The 20,697-nt window shown below is 33.4% G+C and overlaps 1 protein-coding gene across 1 annotated transcript in view; it reads right to left on the bottom strand.

Moving 5' to 3' along the window:
* The window catches only part of LOC149781449 (DIS3-like exonuclease 2), a 183,971-nt gene that overhangs the window by 66,177 nt on the left and 97,097 nt on the right, over nucleotides 1-20,697 (bottom strand). Inside the window, exon 16 of the mRNA XM_089935531.1 lies at nucleotides 7,162-7,230. Within this exon, the coding sequence (XP_089791657.1) occupies nucleotides 7,162-7,230 (69 nt within the window). The remainder of the gene's footprint in view (nucleotides 1-7,161; nucleotides 7,231-20,697) is intronic.

Below are 20,697 nucleotides of genomic sequence, written 5' to 3'. Positions count from 1 at the left end.
CTTTCATTATTGTTGATGTAGGTGTATACTAAATCTCTCATTATTGTCAGTGTAGGTGTATACTAAATGTCTCTTTATTGTTGATGTAGGTGTATAGTAAATCTCTCATTATTGTTGATGTAGGTGTATACTAAATCTCTCATTATTGTCAATGTAGGTGTATACTAAATCTCTCTTTATAGTCGATGTAGGTGTATAGTGAATCTCTCATTATTGTCAATGTAGGTGTATATTAAATCTCATTATTGTTGATGTAGGTGTATACTAAATCTCTCATTATTGTCAATGTGGGTGTATACTAAATCTCATTATTGCTGATGTAGGTGTATACTAAATCTCTCATTATTGTCAATGTAGGTGTATACTAAATCTCTCTTTATTGTCAATGTAGGTGTATACTAAATCTCTCATTATTGTCAATGTAGGTGTATACTAAATCTCATTATTGTTGATGTAGGTGTATACTAAATCTCTCATTATTGTCAATGTGGGTTTATACTAAATCTCATTATTGTTGATGTAGGTGTATACTAAATCTCTCATTATTGTCAATGTGGGTGTATACTAAATCTCATTATTGTTGATGTAGGTGAATACTAAATCTCTCAATATAGTCATTGTAGGTGTATACTAAATCTCTCATTATTGTCAATGTAGGTGTATACTAAATCTCTCATTATTGTCAATGTAGGTGTATACTAAATCTCTCATTATTGTCAATGTAGGTGTATACTAAATCTCATTATTGTTGATGTAGGTGTATACTAAATCTCTCATTATTGTCAATGTGGGTGTATACTAAATCTCATTATTGTTGATGTAGGTGTATACTAAATCTCTCATTATTGTCAATGTAGGTGTATACTAAATCTCATTATTGTTGATGTAGGTGTATACTAAATCTCTCATTATTGTCAATGTGGGTGTATACTAAATCTCATTATTGTTGATGTAGGTGTATACTAAATCTCTCATTATTGTCAATGTAGGTGTATACTAAATCTCATTATTGTTGATGTAGGTGTATACTAAATCTCTCATTATTGTCAATGTGGGTGTATACTAAATCTCATTATTGTTGATGTAGGTGTATACTAAATCTCTCATTATTGTCAATGTAGGTGTATACTAAATCTCATTATTGTTGATGTAGGTGTATACTAAATCTCTCATTATTGTCAATGTGGGTGTATACTAAATCTCATTATTGTTGATGTAGGTGTATACTAAATCTCTCATTATTGTCAATGTAGGTGTATACTAAATCTCTCTTTATTGTTGATGTAGGTGTATACTAAATCTCTCATTATTGTTGATGTAGGTGTATACTAAAAATCTTTCATTATTGTCAATGTAGGCATATACTAAACTTCTCATTATTGTTGATGTAGGTGTATACTAAAAATCTTTCATTATTGTTGATGTAGGTGTATACTAAATCTCTCATTATTGTCAATGTGGGTGTATACTAAATCTCATTATTGTTGATGTAGGTGTATACTAAATCTCTCATTATTGTCAGTGTAGGTGTATACTAAATGTCTCTTTATTGTTGATGTAGGTGTATAGTAAATCTCTCATTATTGTTGATGTAGGTGTATACTAAATCTCTCATTATTGTCAATGTAGGTGTATACTAAATCTCTCTTTATAGTCGATGTAGGTGTATACTAAATCTCTCATTATTGTCAATGTAGGTGTATACTAAATCTCTCATTATTGACAATGTAGGTGTATACTAAATCTCTCTTTATAGTCGATGTAGGTGTGTACTAAATCTCTCATTGTTGATGTAGGTGTATACTAAATCTCTCATTATTGTTGATGTAGGTGTACACTAAATCTCTCATTATTGTTGATGAAGGTGTATACTAAATCTCTCATTATTGTCAATGTAGGTGTATACTAAATCTCTCATTATTGTTGATGTAGGTGTATACTAAATCTCTCATTATTGTTGATGTAGGTGTATACTAAATCTCTCATTATTGTTGATGTAGGTGTATACTAAATCTCTCATTATTGTCAATGTGGGTGTATACTAAATCTCATTATTGTTGATGTAGGTGTATACTAAATCTCTCATTATTGTTGATGTAGGTGTATACTAAATCTCTCATTATTGTCAATGTAGGTGTATACTTAATCTCTCATTATTGTCAATGTAGGTGTATACTAAATCTCTCATTATTGTCAATGTGGGTGTATACTAAATCTCATTATTGTTGATGTAGGTGTATACTAAATCTCTCATTATTGTCAGTGTAGGTGTATACTAAATGTCTCTTTATTGTTGATGTAGGTGTATAGTAAATCTCTCATTATTGTTGATGTAGGTGTATACTAAATCTCTCATTATTGTTGATGTAGGTGTAAACTAAAAATCTTTCATTATTGTCAATGTAGGTGTATACTAAATCTCTCATTATTGTCAATGTGGGTGTATACTAAATCTCATTATTGTCGATGTAGGTGTATACTAAATGTCTCTTTATTGTTGATGTAGGTGTATAGTAAATCTCTCATTATTGTTGATGTAGGTGTATACTAAATCTCTCATTATTGTTGATGTAGGTGTATACTAAATCTCTCATTATTGTTGATGTAGGTGTATACTAAATCTCTCATTATTGTCAATGTGGGTGTATACTAAATCTCTCATTATTGTTGATGTAGGTGTATACTAAATCTCTCATTATTGTCAATGTAGGTGTATACTAAATCTCTCTTTATAGTTGATGTAGGTGTGTACTAAATCTCTCATTGTTGATGTAGGTGTATACTAAATCTCTCATTATTGTTGATGTAGGTGTACACTAAATCTCTCATTATTGTTGATGAAGGTGTATACTAAATCTCTCAATATTGTTAATGTGGGCGTATACTAAATCTCTCATTATTGTTGATGTAGTTGAAGAAATGAGTCTGCAATGTTATCTAAGCAAGAAAGGGAAACTTGATCAAGCTTTTACAAATAAATCTAATGAACCCATTTCAAAGAAAAATAAAGAGTATAACAAGACACAACAGATAAAGCTAACACTATATGCCCCTCCAAAGATATGATGGGATGGACTGGTACATAATGCTATATTCCCCCTGTAAGGGCATGACAGAAAATGGACAGATACAGGTAACATTATATGCCCCCCCACCTCTAAAGACATGACAGTAATTGACAGATACAGGTAACACTATATGCCTCCCCTTCTAAAGACATGACAGCAAAATGGACAGATCAGGTAATATTGTATGCCTCCCCTCTAAAGGCATGACAGGAAATGAACAGATCAGGTAACATTATATGCCTCTCTAAAGACATGACAGTAATTGACAAATACAGATAACACTATATGTCTCCTCTTCTAAAGACATGACAGGAAATAGACACATCAGGTAATATGCCTCCCCCTCTAAAGGCATGACAGGAAATGAACAGATCAGGTAATATTATATGCCTCTCTAAAGACATGACAGTAATTGACAAATACAGATAACACTATATGTCTCCTCTTCTAAAGGCATGACAGGAAATGAACAGATCAGGTAACATTATATGCCTCTCTAAAGACATGACAGTAATTGACAAATACAGATAACACTATATGTCTCCTCTTCTAAAGACATGACAGGAAATGAACAGATCAGGTAATATTATATGCCTTTCTAAAGACATGACAGTAATTGACAGATACAGATAACACTATATGCCTCCCCCTCTAAAGACATGACAGGAAATGGACAGATCAGGTAATATTGTATGCCTCCCCCTCTAAAGGCATGACAGGAAATGAACAGATCAGGTAATATTATATGCCTCTCTAAAGACATGACAGTAATTGACAAATACAGATAACACTATATGTCTCCTCTTCTAAAGGCATGACAGGAAATGAACAGATCAGGTAACATTATATGCCTCTCTAAAGACATGACAGTAATTGACAAATACAGATAACACTATATGTCTCCTCTTCTAAAGACATGACAGGAAATGAACAGATCAGGTAATATTATATGCCTTTCTAAAGACATGACAGTAATTGACAGATACAGATAACACTATATGCCTCCCCCTCTAAAGACATGACAGGAAATGGACAGATCAGGTAATATTGTATGCCTCCCCCTCTAAAGGCATGACAGGAAATGAACAGATCAGGTAACATTATATGCCTCTCTAAAGACATGACAGTAATGGACAGATACAGGTAACATTATATCCTGCCATCCAAGATAAAGTTCATGAAGTGGAACAACCCAGTATACTTAAATCAGAGAGATTCTTAAGATGCATGTTGATGAACAAAGGTTATTACATATCACTGCCTTTCATGAGAATGTTTAAGCCCTCTGTATTAAAGATTACTGACAATTTTGTGAACAGTGGCAACAGTTCTTTGATGGTGGATTTTACTCCATGTATAAATTTCACTTGTCAGAATAGTGTTCAAGTGTAATTCATTTCTGAAGGCAATTCATGAAGCAATTAACTATTAGCAAGGCAAGCAAAACCCAGCAAAAGTAAACTTCACAACTTCTGTTTGATAGAGTTTTATTTTATGAAGCACACCAGCAAGTGGGGGTGGAGTATATAATTCTTTGCACACATTGCAAACAAAATATTAACATACACCATTTCTGTGTATACAGTAATTGTGGAAATAATAGAACCAACTATATGCAACATATTTAATATACTGAACTGAACATTCAGATTAGTTTTTTAAAACTATTATTCATTATCTTAATCTTGTTAAAATAATAACTATTAATTGACCCATGCCTTTCAGGATGATTTTAGGCATGAAATGGATTGACTGAAAGACAAAAACAAGCACATACTCATGTCTGCACAGCTGTTGATAACACATTAACACCCATACTGGACAGAGGCATTTATTACAACCTGTAAAGCACCAATTAAACTTTAAAATATTATGCCCGTCCCCATTCCCACAATGAGATAAATGTGATGCATATTCATTTTTCTATAAAGACAAGCATACATCATTATCAGACTACATCAGATACAGTTTTGGCAATGACAGTTTTATGGTCATCCAGAACAACTTGGTTCATTCTGACCAGGATTCACCCAGCATTATTGTCAAATCCCCTGTTGAGAGTAGCAGATCAGGTAACATTTTATTCCCCCTCCAAAGACATGACAGGAAATGGACAGATCATGTAATGCTATTTGTCCCTTCCAATGATGTGACAATTAATAGATACTGGTAATACTATATACCCCTTCCAAAAAGACATGACAGAAAATTGACAGATACAGGTAACACTATATGCCCCCTCCAAAGACAAGACAGGAAATGGACAGGTACAAGTAAAGCTTTATGCCACATCCAAGGACTGGACAGGAAAAGGACATGATAAAAATATCCTCTCAAATTAAAACTGAACAAACACTGCTTCCACATCAGGTGTTAAAATAGGAATAAATAATTCTGATGTAAACAACCTAAATATATAAATCTAAGACACAATAAGAGGACCACAATGCGGATCAAAAGTTCATTTCCAGAACATTCTAAGTTATAAATAAAATCAGGTCTTTCACTTAAATTTTGGTAAAAAACATGGCACACATCAGGAAGACCAGGAATTCCCAAGGGGAAAACCAATATCCTGAACTCAAATCCAAACAAACATGTTTACCTACAAATAATTATCTTAAAATATAATCCACAATCATAGATAGAAATTAGCAATGTAATATGTTGTTTGCAAAATAAAGACATTAGGTAGGCCCAAACTCCTACCCTCAATTATAGTCAAAGGTCAATCACTCAATACAAAGGCCCAAACTCCTACCCTCAGTTATGGACAAAGGTCAATCACTCAATACAAATTAAATATACATAACATTAGTCACTGTTGTCATGTTGAAAAATGTTGCAATATTTGTATTGTGCAGGGAGAGGGCTAATTTCAGTTGTTAGAACTTGTGTCCAATCCCACTGTATCATACTGTGACAGTTAAATATGTTTAAACCAAAGACATGACAGGAAATGGACAGATTAGGTAACACTATATGCCCCTCCTAAAGCAAGCCAAGAAATGGACAGGTCAGCTAACACTATATGCGATCTCCAAAGACATGCTAGGAAATGGACAGGTGTGGTAATATTACATGCCCCCTCCAAAGACATGATAGGAAATGGACAGGTGGGGTAATGCTATATGCCCTCTCCAAAGACATGATAGGAAATGGACAGGGGAGGTAATACTATATGCCCTTTCCAAAGACATGATAGGAAATGGGCAGGTGAGGTAATACTATATGCCCTCTTGAAAGACATGATAGGAAATGGGTAGGTGAGGTAATACTATATGCCCTCTCCAAAGACATGATAGGAAATGGGCAGGTGAGGTAATACTATATGCCCTCTCCAAAGACATGATAGGAAATGGGCAGGTGAGGTAATACTATATGCCCTCTCCAAAGACATGATAGGAAATGGACAGGTGAGGTAATACTATATGCCCCCTCCAAAGACATGATAGGAAATGGACAGGTGAGGTAATACTATATGCCCTCCCTCCAAAGACATGACAAGTGCATCAAACAATTAATGTAACTGGGGGAAATGTTTTTGTAGTGATAATACAACACTTACCATTAAGACATGTAGAAATGTTCTGAATGATTTTAGGTGGAAACATGCATATGGGTTGTGCAATGTTTTCAAAAATAATATACAGTAAAAAATTTCCACATCAAAATCATCAATTCATATGTTTAGAATAACTGTTTATAAATCATCAGTGAACACCCCCCATTGGTGGTGATTGCAAGGGAGGTAACTCATAAAAGTAGCCCTTCATGAGCAGACATTGGCAGGAGATTCAAAATCGACAAAACATTTGGCGTCAATAGTTACTCCTATAAACATCTTGATTTAATTATATTGTTTTAATAGGAAAACACTTCTGAAATACATCAGAAAATATTATTCCACTTTGTTTTGTAAACTGCTTATGACAAGGACATGAAATACTATCCTATGTCCTGTGATTTTTCCACCAGCCCTCCATTCTTGTACCATGCACTATTTTATAAATTAAGGTAATACTGACCAGATGTCCATCTACAAAACAAAAGTTTAAAAATATATTTATTCCATTTCTGTGAAGTCTCTAACCTGAGCATGATCATAACTCAGCTTAACACAGGACCGTATGACAGATCTACCAAACCACTCTTCTTTTATCTGAAAAATTAAACAATAAAAGCCTGTGACAAAAACTAAAAAGTTTCACAACCTTAAATTTCTGCAAATATATTAAAGAATTATTGAATTGGAAAAAGAATTCATTCATGGTAATGACTATGAAAGAAAATATTATTCAGTGCATCAACCAGTATTAAAATGATTTTGTCATGCATGTACTACATTAATTAAATTTGGTGAAAGTTTAATGAGACTCATTTACATTGGGACTATATTTCAGACTTTTTTTCATACAATCTTAACATCATGAAATTATGCAAAATGACATGTCCAATATTTTACTTTTGATCTGAACATCCATTCCACAGACACAGAGGTAACCTAGTGCCTGTCAGGATAATTGCGGCCAAGTTTCTGAGTACTGTATTTAAATTTTTGTAAAAAGGACATTTTTGCATTACCAATTGGCAAAACAATCTAAAACATACAATAATTATAGATAGACCTGCTAACACTAAAATGACTTTCCCAGAAAGGCAATGTTATGTATATCTATATTTTTTTGTAACTCTTGGTACATTATTACAATTAATTTTGTTAATTTTTATTCATTGCCTTATTATTAAGATTATTATTAGTAACTGTCAACATATATGTCAGCATCTATTTATAGATCCTAATGGCACCTTTGAATTAATTTCTCATTGGCTGATGCAGTTCAGATGAATTCAGTAACATCCCAATGGTTGGGCTAGGTTACATCATAAGCTAGTTCAAAGCAAAATGAGTAGGAAAATCTGTCAAGTGGGGTATTTTGTGAAATATATTCACAGTTGAAGGTGTAAATAAGGAAAGAGCTGAGCAATCAGATTCATTCTGATTTTGGAGTCATCCTCATTCTTGTGTTCCTGTTGTAAGTCTACAGACATGTTTTATGTTGTACTGTACTTAGATATTATTTGAGAGGAGAAACATTTGTTTGGACTGTTCAGTGGAAATAGAAAGTGCTCATTATTTGGACTATATTGTTATTCTGGAACAGTTGTGAATTATTCATAGGAGTTCTGGACAATGCAATCTTGACAACATCAAAATTTTTGGTGGACCAGTACATTTCCGGTTTTGAAATTTATACCAAACTTTTAATTTATTTGGGCTTTCATTGAACTTTGTCAAGATTATTTTTGGATTCACTTCATAATACTTTAAGTTCCTCTCACATTTTCATTTTGAACTTTGATAATTAATTTATTTGTTAAGCTTTACAAAACATGCTGGTTTTGCTTCTTTCTGTTCCTTAGTTTGACACCTCAGAGTCTTAACAGGCAGTCAATACTGTTCTGAAAGTTATAATGACCATTTTTCAGTCAAGTGTAATGAAACATCATATACCGCTACTGTTGACTTGGAAAAATTGCATTTGAAAAGTTCAGACAGTGTGGTTTGATACAGTGAACTAAATCATGATTCAGCCTAAAAGTTGAGACAGTGTGGTTTGATACAGTGAACTAAATCATGATTCAACCTAAATGTTGAAACAGTACCCTTCAGCCGCAATGTTCTCCAGTTCAATCAGTGAAAAACTGAACACCAGTGTGGTGATTAACTTAAACTTGTTGAATAACTTTATAATCAATGAATACAATACCTAAGGTTCTAATGCAAGATGGCCCCTAGAGGAGACTGGGATGTGATGGACATAAATAAAATCATACATTGACTTGTAGGTGACTGGAATCCTAAGATAGTGCACAACTATTCAATTGTTTTGGATGGTTTGGGCTAAATGATGCATCATCTGCATGGAAAGAAGGACACTGTTCATTTCTCCCAGTGGAGTAGAAAAGCTAGTGAAGAACTAAAAATGCCATCATAAATGAAGTCTGGTCCTTTGGCTATATAGAAACTAAAACATGCAGTCTTCTAAACTCAAAATTAGACATAACAGCAATAATTACTATGATAGTGTCTAACAGTACTACCATTAGGCTTTGAAAGGATATGACTTATGTGCGAATCAAAACAGAAAACACATGAATGCGTGCATAAATTCAGTGTTATCAATGTGGTAGCTTTGGCCAGAAAGTCTTAAGCTCATGAAATTCTCAATGGATAGGGTGATAGCATCACAACAGTACCACAAGATGACCACTATCAAGTACTGTCATGTGCATTCCATTCAAAAATGGTTGTTATCCTCTAGATAATGGACATGTTTTGAATGTGGTAACTTATTAATTACTTGCATGTTTAAGTACTATTTGTTTTTCAACACCATGAAACTTCTGTATCTGTGATTACAACAACACTCAAACCATCTCAAAACAAACTATTAGTACATGTAGTTAAACACCAATCAAACTATCTCTATGCAAACTTCTGTATTAGTGATTACAACACCACTAAAACTGTAACTGTATAAACTTTCTGTAAGTATCTGCATGCTTCAAATAACTGTACAAATATATCATACATACATCTCCTTGAGTACCTTGGTAGTCAGGTTTGTAGTAAGAAGGGTCAAGATCTTCATACTGGACACTCATATGGACCGCCATGATAATAAGCATGTATGGACAGACATGATAATAAGCATGTATGGACAGACATGATAATAAACATGTATGGACAGACATGATAATAAACATGTATGGATAGCCATGATAATAAACATGTATGGACAGCCATGATAATAAACATGTATGGACAGTCATGATAATAAACATGTATGGACATTCATGATAATAAACATGTATGGACAGCCATGATAATAAACATGTATGGACAGCCATGATAATAAACATGTATGGACAGTCATGATAATAAACATGCATGGACATTCATGATAATAAACATGTATGGACAGCCATGATAATAAACATGTATGGACAGACATGATAATAAACATGTATGGACAGACATGATAATAAACATGTATGGATAGCCATGATAATAAACATGTATGGATAGCCATGATAATAAACATGTATGGACATTCATGATAATAAACATGTATGGACATTCATGATAATAAACATGTATGGACAGCCATGATAATAAACATGTATGGACATTCATGATAATAAACATGTATGGACAGTCATGATAATAAACATGTATGGATAGCCATGATAATAAGCATGTATGGACAGTCATGATAATAAACATGTATGGACATTCATGATAATAAACATGTATGGACAGCCATGATAATAAACATGTATGGACAGACATGGTAATAAACATGTATGGACAGACATGATAATAAACATGTATGGATAGCCATGATAATAAACATGTATGGATAGCCATGATAATAAACATGTATGGACATTCATGATAATAAACATGTATGGACATTCATGATAATAAACATGTATGGACAGCCATGATAATAAACATGTATGGACAGACATGATAATAAACATGTATGGACAGTCATGATAATAAACATGTATGGACATTCATGATAATAAACATGTATGGACATTCATGATAATAAACATGTATGGACAGCCATGATAATAAACATGTATGGACAGCCATGATAATAAGCATGTATGGACAGCCATGATAATAAGCATGTATGGATAGCCATGATAATAAACATGTATGGATAGCCATGATAATAAACATGTATGGACAGCCATGATAATAAGCATGTATGGACAGCCATGATAATAAGCATGTATGGATAGCCATGATAATAAACATGTATGGATAGCCATGATAATAAACATGTATGGACAGCCATGATAATAAACAAGTATGGACAGCCATGATAATAAACATGTATGGACAGATATGATAATAAACATGACCAGCTAAGATTAATTTTCATCAAATGATGATAATGTACATGATAATGGTTTAGGACAAACAAAACTGAATGAAAATGATTGACTTATTACTGATGGCTGTGCCATTCCTATTAGAAGCCACTGAGGTTCCAAATTTAGATTATATCATACATCAATGTTCTTATGATTATGTACTGATGCATCCTGCAAATATTATTATGGCCATTCAAGTTGATAACCTAGGTTGCAATATATCCTTTTCTGCCAAAAAAGAACACTAGCATGATAATGTTTCAGTGTTCTGCATTTGTTTTGCTTTTTTCTGTAAACATGTTACTCTGACAAAAAATACCTCTATTCTAATTATCTTATGGTCATGGTGTGGCTCCCAAAATTTCATATATTCATTCACACATAAAAAAATATTTTTTGGTCCAAGTACGTGAAATAGTGTATAATAAATTTATTATCATTTTGGGGAAGAGATCATATATGAATCTGAATATAATACGATCATGCACAAGTATTTTTCTTGTACAGGGAATTTTTTATTTTTTTAAGTACAAGAAATAGTGTGTAAAATGTTTATTATCATTTTGAGGAAGAGTTAGCGTATGAATTTTAATATAATATGATCATGGCATAGCTTCTGAAATTTAACAATTTCACCAGGTTCTTGAAGTGTTATGCCAAAATAAACATAATCAGAAATGTTACTTATAACTGTTCCATGAGTAAAGTCAGTAAGTCGCCTTTGTGATTGTCTTCAATTAATTCTGTATACAATCGTTGCTCAAACAATAGCTGATAGTGTTTCTTCTTTTTTAACTGCATACACAACCAAGCAGCATACAATGTGGTGGTTGATAAAAGATTCTTACAATTTAATAAACATCAAAAAATGACAGCCGCCAACATCTTTGTTGGGCTTGGCGATGTTATTAGACGCAAACAGTTGACCAGTAAATAATGTCCACTTTCTTAGCTGGAAATTGAAATGATATGAAATTGTAAATGCATTCAGCTTATAAAATTTATAAAAGTGACTCGTGACCATTGCAGGCCTACTGCACTTTAGTCATCTGCTTTTACATGGGTATGGTGTTTGTTTATGAACTTGTTATTAATTTCCTATTTTTCAAAAAAATATTTTACCATTATGAAAAAGCAAGTTCAGAAATGCAAGTTGTTCTCTGCACTTTGCACAATGATTAGCATAGTAGTTTTCACATGTTTCTTTCGATATTCACAAAATCTGAAGTAAAAGTTATATCTAAATTGTTTTACCACAATTATCACATTATAGCTTGGTTTCACTGTACTTCTATGTTAGAGATTTTAAACCCTTATCAGAAATTATATAAATCCAGTTTGTTTTACTGGAAAAGAGGAAAACAAGGATAATAACCTTCATATACAACTTGCACACAATGGGGTCCACAAACATGGACCGCACTATAAGCGAGGCGCAAGTTACCAAGGGACCTCCAGAATTTTTAAAAATTCACTTTGACATCGAGAAAACTGTGGGGGGGGGGGAGAGAGCGGTGTTAGGGAACTGGACTGTTTATTGACTGAATCCTCATTTTACAACCAAGGTGATAATAATTTTGAATAATGTGCTTTTTCTAATGAAGTTGTTCGTTATTCTGTTTAATTAACATTTGTTTTCAAAATGTCCAACATACAAAGATCGTTCCAACTGGTTTCAACAACCATCAAGTGAATGCTTGCAAAATATGTGTATTATGTCATTGCTTTTTGTTTTCTTGATGAGTCTGGTTTCCATAGTGGTGTTTAATATTATCCTGCCAAATCATGGGTCCACAGAGCAGGGAACTAGACTAACTGTTGTATATATATTTATATTTCTCCCTTGATAACTTACACACTGTGGGATCCACAAACATAGTCCACACTATAAGTGAGGATGCAACCTATCGAGGGACCTCCAAAAATAGAAAAAAATCTGCTTATATAATGAGAAAACTGGGGGGGGGGGCAATAGGGAACTGGGCTGTTTAATGATTGAATCCTCCTCTTACAATCACATTGGTAATATAATTTAATAATGCACTTTTTCTAATGAAGTTGTTTGTTATTCTGAATAAATAACATTTATTTTCAAAATTTAAAACATGTGAAAGGTCGTTCCAACTGGTTTCAACCACCATCACGTGTACATGAAACATGTGTATTATGTCACTGCTGTTTGTTTCGTTGATTGGTCTGGTTCTCGGAGTGGTATTAAATAGTATACTAGTAAGTTGGGAGTCGAAGTAGCCAGAAACTAGACTATCTGTTTTTATACCACCAAACAAGAATACTTTTTTTCAAAACCTGCCCACATTTATTTCATGAGACAATTGCCTAAGTTAAACTCATTAAAATGAGCGATACATCAAAGTTTCTGTTACCAATTTTGACTGAGATTTTCTTCAAGTTCAACAAATAGGGATCACTTTTGGGGGTATTTTCTGTTTAAAAAATGGGATCCATGCCTGACCCAACGTTATAAGCGGGTTCATGAGTGATCAGGGTGTGAGTTATCGAGGGAGTTTGTATATTTCAACACTTTATATTACACAAGTTAATCCACTTTGGTGGGATAGTAATTGATGTGCATGACTGCTCTGTCTCTCTTGTATGCTCTCTGTGGTAAATATAAAGCTCAATGAAATGCTGTTGAACATTGATTTTAAATTTTTCAGAGTTAATTAATTCCACCAAGTGTTTCAAGATGAAGGGTTGTTTTTCTTCACCATTACTTTTAACAAGCTGTGGCTTGCATTCCTTAGGAAACTGCTTCATAGTGAGTTGTGAAGCATCTCTGCTTTTTTGTTACTGCTTATTAATAACACCTTCAGATGCCAACCATATGAGAAAACCTGTTTTGGCCTTGACATAATGATAAAAAATATCAGAACAAATAATTCAGGACTCTATTCTTATTCCTTGTATTTTTTTTATCCTACTGCTCAGGCAACAGACCAGAAGTGATGGCATCATCTGTATGTCATCTGCCAATTAACACAATGTATTAGTATTACTCCTAAACAACTGGAAGATTTGCATTGAAATATTATACAATCTAAACCTTAAACACAGAGTTATTTCAGAAAATGTTTCCATAATATCTAGTTCACTCATTTGGAATTCTAAAAGGAATAAGGGAAAATTCAACAACAAACTCAATTCACTATTATCTGATAAATTGGACGAAAAGTTTAACTTCCTGGTTGGTACTTGACTTTCGTTTTTGTTGCTTAGCTATGATGTATAAATAATGTGGTCATGTATAAATATAATGAAAATTATTTTATTTGGTTTATCACCATATACAAAAAATACATGATACTATTTAATATGAAATATGCTTTCCCTTTAGCTACATCAAATGCATGTGAAAGAGGTGCTCAATAATTATATGAGTACTTGTATAAATATGCAAATAAAGGTGGGCCACAAGGTAGATTAGTTCCATAAAACTAACTGTGCCACCTTCTATGAAGAAAAGCTGTTATTGTTACATGTATTATCAGTTCAATTTCAGAAACTGCAGTTCTAAACCCATGAAGGCTCAGCTAGGTAATCTTATGCCTTTCTAAATTCAGGTTGCAGCAGCTATGATCTTTTCTGCCATGAGCAGTACTGAAATTGACACAACACAATGTCCAATCAATGAAACTGTCATCTTTCCTGCCATAAGCAGTACTAAAACTGACACATGATGTAACTGTCATCTTTTCTGCCATGAGCAGTTCTAAAATTGACACAACACAATGTCCAATCAATGTAACTGTTATCTTTTCTGCCATGAGCAGTACTAAAATTGACACAACACAATGTCCAATTAATGTAACTGTCATCTTTCCTGCCATAAGCAGTACTGAAACATACACATGATGTCCAATCAATATAACTGTCATCTTTCCTGCCATAAGCAGTACTGAAACATACACATGATGTCCAGTCAATGTAACTGTCATCTTTCCTGCCATAAGCAGTACTAAAATTGACACAAGATGTAACTGTCGTCTTTTCTGCCATAAGCAGTACTAAAATTGACACAGCACAATGTCCAATCAATGTAACTGTCATCTTTCCTGCCATAAGCAGTACTGAAATTGACACAACACGCTGTCCAATCAATGTAACTGTCATCTTTCCTGCCATAAGCTGTACTGAAACTGACACATGATGTCCAATAAATGTAACTGTCATCTTTTCTGCCATAAGCAATACTGAAATTGACATATGATGTCCAATAAAGGTATTAACTGACACCTATTCTGTCTTTTCTCCAAGCATGTACAAGTATCTGAATATTTTTTCCTACTCTGTACCGAATGTTTTAAACTTTTCAAGAGACTGACCTGTCCACTTCACCTTCAATGTGTTTTTGTTTGCTTTACCATGTTTAAAGTTAGTCTCATTCCCTGACCAACTCCAGTAAGTCAAAATCCTGGATCCAGACCAAACCTAGACAAGCTAATATCCAGACTGGATTGCAAATATTGCATTTTCACATTCTGTCAGTACTAGGCTCTGAAAACTGTGTGTCCCAAGATAAGAATTAAAGAGTTTCTACAAGGAACTGAAGATCTATTGTCTGAAAAGAACTTCCAATAATCTAAGATAGGTGTGTTTAAGGGTGTACTTTTATTCTTTGCAACTGCTGTGTATTGAAACAATTTCTCATATTCTTGACGAACTCCAACATACCAGGTCTTTAAAAAAAATATTTTCCTACATTTCTGATTTAACAAGTTTACAAAATACCTGTAAATGAAGTACAACATTCTTTGTCATGGCCTTGGACTATGGATAGAAAATTACTGGAATTATCTCAGACAATCTCAAGAGCTACTCATATGCTAAGTTTGGATAATTCTATAATTTGAAAAAGAATAAAGTCATTGAGGTAGCATCAATCAAGGTATTCTTCTAATATATCCACAAATTGGGCTGGATAAAAATTCATTTACATGTCTTTGTGTTATCATGTTTACATGTCAGTACAACATAAATGCCAAGTCCAAGACCTTTGACCTTAAAATTAATGTCAGACTGCTATCAACATGTTTACTGGAATGAACTAAATGCTATGCAAAGTCTGGTGAAAATGAACTTGTATATGTCTTACTGTGTTCTTAAACTCAATATAATGCACTTGTATATATATGTGTCACTGTGTTCTTAAACTCAATACAATGCACTTGTATATATATGTATCACTGTGTTCTTAAACTCAATACAATGCATCTCTATATATATATATATATATATATATATATATATATATATATATATATATATATATATATATATGTGTGTGTGTGTGTGTGTGTGTGTGTCACTGTGTTCTTAAACTCATTACCATGCACTTGTATATATATGTCACTGTGTTCTTAAACTTAATACAATGCACTTGTATATATATGTGTCACTGTGTTCTTAAACTCAATACAATGCATCTGTATATATATATATATATATATATATATATATATATATATATATATATATATATATATATATATATATATGTGTGTGTGTGTGTGTGTGTGTGTGTGACTGTGTTCTTAAACTCAGTACAATGCTCTTGTATATATATATATATATATATATATATATATATATATATATATATATATATATAAGCATCACTGTGTTCTTAAACTGAATACAATGCTTCTGTATATATATATATATATATATATATATATATATATATATATATATATATGTGTGTGTCACTGTGTTCTTAAACTCAATATAATGCACTTGTATATATATATATATGTGTCACTGTGTTCTTAAACTCATTACAATGCACTTGTATATATATGTGTCACTGTGGTCTTAAACTCAATATAATGGACTTGTATACATATGTGTCACTGTGTTCTTAAACTCAATACAATGCATCTGTATATATATATATATATATATATATATATATATATATATATATATATATATATATATATATATATATGTGTGTGTGTGTGTGTGTGTGTGTCACTGTGTTCTTAAACTCAATACAATATATATATATGCATCACTGTGTTCTTAAACTCAGTACAATGCACTTGTATATACGTGTGTCACTGTGTTCATAAGATCAATACAATGCACCTGCATATGTATATGTTACTATATTCATAAACTCCATAAAGTAAGTTGAAGAAACAACCTCTAACTTGGCACCAAGATCAATTAAATTTGGTTTTCAAATCCTCTTCATGAAAGTGGATATACATTGGTTGTGAGATCTGCACTATTTTCATTCAGAAACAAGATTTTCCAGATGGCCACTGTGTTGCCATATTGGAGGTCAGATGAGAACAATTAATTACATATTGTTATAGTTCAGCTCCAGAGTTTTGAAACATCTAAGAAAATTGGGAAGGCACTGGGCAAAGCTGTATCTCTACAACTCTCACCATATTGAGAGAGTTAACATACACAGCAATGAACTGTATATACCAAAAACTCGTCAGAGTATTTCAAAAATTGTTTTGATTAAATCAATACAGTTTTATGGAAGAATTTGCATCAAATATCTAATGTTTCATCTTAAAAATTATACCTTGGCAAATATTTTAATGAGCAATCCTGATTTTACAACTGCATAACATTGTACACATATTTATGTAATGAAAGTATTTTATTTATAATCTGTATTAGGTTTATATTATATTTGTATTATTTAATGCAGTAGATATTAACCTTGAAGATTTCTTACTAACTGAATCAATATTTGTTTTAACTGCAGGGCCATAATGTAAACTAGTGGTTAGCTAATTATGTAAACTAGGACAACTAAAGAATATTAGTTGTAATATTATTGTTCTTTATATTATTATTATTATTATTATTATTATACATGTCTTTTCTCAACCTGAATTGACATTTATTTTTATTTCTATCAGGTAAACCATGTGATGACTGAAAATGATTGCTTCTGTGAAATTTACTTGAAATAGCATAAGGAACATTAACTATGCATGTATATGAAATAGAGATATTAAATTTCACAGTACAGATATTACTATTTGCTGAAAGTGTCTTTAAAAATATATTACAATATTTTAAAAAAGCATAATATGCTCAGTTTTAACTATTTATCACTAAGTTCAGTAAGTGAATACAGCCATGCAGAGCTAGCAATCTTCAGTAAGCTTCACATCAGAGGTAAGGCACTTCTCTATACTCTAACCCAAATCTGTATATTAAAATTTAAAAATGAACTAGGCTGTATAAACCTCCCCTAGGATAAACATACTTTGTTTCTGATAACAAGGATTACCAGTGAGGAAAATATGGAATACCTTTTCTATAAGTTCTGAACCCTGTACAAATATGCAAAACTCCAAAGTGGAACCTTTTGTGCTTTACTGAGAAGAAAAATAAAAGCATGACATTGGCTTAACCTTCTACTAACCTACATGAGTAAATACTCCTACTGTAAGTGTAATTGCATTTGTTTTCTATGCCAGTTATGTTGAGGCCATTGACATACTTGCAACTGGTAAATTCTGCAAAGCAATAGTAGCGTAATATGTTACTGCAATTCAAATGTTTCAGGGTGGGATAAAACTGAAATTAGTTATGTAATACTTATGTAATCACCACTGGGAATGTGTTCTCAATTCAGGCCCTCCAATTGGTGGAGTAAAGATTTAGCTTGGGCTGGGGACTAGGAGTCCCAGAAAAGGAAAAATGATGCAATAATTGTAGAAGGTAATTATTGCATTACTGAAATTAGTTTTACATCCCCACCCCCATCTCACCCCAAGTACATTTTGTATCATATATATTTTTTTCTCACTTGCAAAGTATATGCAAGACATGAGTGTCACTGTCCCTATGGCATAGGGCTCAACATTAAGCTCTTGCAATTTAGCTCTGTTTCTTGGACACTGTGTGATGGGTGTATTCAGATTGGAGTATACTGTGTTCATTATGGACAAAAGTATGTCACAATGACCAATCATTTCATGCTCCAATAGTTATGTGTTTGCATTTAGCAGTTTCTCTGGCAGTGTTGTATCAAACCTACCATTCTCATTATGGGGGTTTCTCAGACATTAGAGGGGCGGAGAGAAGCATCACTGCAAATGGCACTCTAGTGCACCAAAGATTGAAGGCAGAAGGAAGAGAAGGAGGTGTAAGACCACCAGAAGGTGGTTCTCATAACTTCATTCAAAGCAAAAACAAGAAGCTGAATCATTTTTATCACTTTTCCATGGACATGACATGAAACTTGCTACTTCTTTTCACTGACACTCAAGACAGCTGGAAAACAGTCTTATAGGTAAGGTTCTCAAAGGAAGCTTTACTCAAAGGTTCATAAGGAGGTTTTGACAATGCCCAAAGAATACATAGCAGATTCCATTTAGGCATTAGTGAGTGAGATAGTGGTCTCTAAAACTCAAACAGAGGAGATCAGACAGAGAAGGGTCTGACCCATTAGCAGAATCTCCAGAGAACTGAAGAGTGTCATGAAGGGATATCCTATAGCCCTTAAAAATGGTCACAGATCATTTTTTTCTTTAAAAAAATAGACAAAAGTCTGCAACTGCATTTAAAGGGGAATAGCTAGGATCAATGTGTTTCTTACTGCACCAATCATATAAGATTTTCCACTTTACATTGTAAACCATGGAAGTAGAAAGCCTCTAATCTTAAATGCTGAGTTGGTATCCTGTCTCAAAATTGGCCCTGGCTGATCAATCACTTGAGAGGAATCAAGCATGATGGTGCAGAATATGTGGGCTATTGTAGATAAAAAACCTGTGCTACAATAGCAGGTCACTTATCTATGGTAATCTCCTCAGGCTTGTCCACAAACAGGTCAAGTAGGTGGTCAGTTTTGGAGGAAATAACTCTCTGAGGAGGTTCTGACTTCCACATGCAAACAGAAAGAATATAGGTAATTCCCTGACACTGTAGGTACACCACTACTGACATGTTGTTCAAGGCAACCAGAACAGAATGATGTCTTATAAAGCTGACACATAGGCATGGAACACTGAATTTCCAAGATGTTTATATGAAGGATCACTTCTTCCTGAGAACAGCATCCCTGAAGAACAATGCCCTCTGGCTCCAGGTGGGTACCCGATCTGGAATCTGATGCATTTGTGCACAGAATGGAGCTGGTACAGAGGTGTGCATTGGAATTCTAGTCAGAAACTAGTCCTGATCTAGTCACTGACACATGTGCTAAAAACAGCCAGGTCAGAGGGGAATCTGAGTTGATAACAGGTCTTTGTGAAGTCTCAAGTTTATTAGAAGAGATAAAATTTGTTTAGTCCTGTCCAGAGGAACATAAACCCTCCCAAGGAAGGAAATTCATTTCCACAAGATGAATTCCTGGAAAGGAATGAGTTCTGATGTCTCTAGGTTGGGATAAGACTGAGACAAATCAGAGTGAACCAACAGAAGGACAGGTCCTTCCTATGTGTCAACCAGTCATCAAAATATTAGTGGATAGGGATTATTAAAGACCTCAAGTGGGCTGCTACTATTCCTATCACCCTTGTAAATGCTTTGGAGGTGACATGGCTGAACAGAAGAGCTTAAAACTGAAATATCTCATGGTTGAGACAAAGCTGGAGGTATCTTCTGTGTGGTGAGGAGATGGTCTTGTAAAGGTACTGGAGACCACTGGGTCTAGGGTCTCATTCCCTCATTT

The sequence above is a fragment of the Sinohyriopsis cumingii genome, chromosome 15, assembly GCF_028554795.1.
Source record: "Sinohyriopsis cumingii isolate HCF-2022 chromosome 15, ASM2855479v2, whole genome shotgun sequence".
Taxonomy (NCBI): domain Eukaryota; kingdom Metazoa; phylum Mollusca; class Bivalvia; order Unionida; family Unionidae; genus Sinohyriopsis; species Sinohyriopsis cumingii.
Note: the sequence above shows the minus strand (reverse complement) of the source record. Positions and strands in the feature narration are given on the sequence as shown.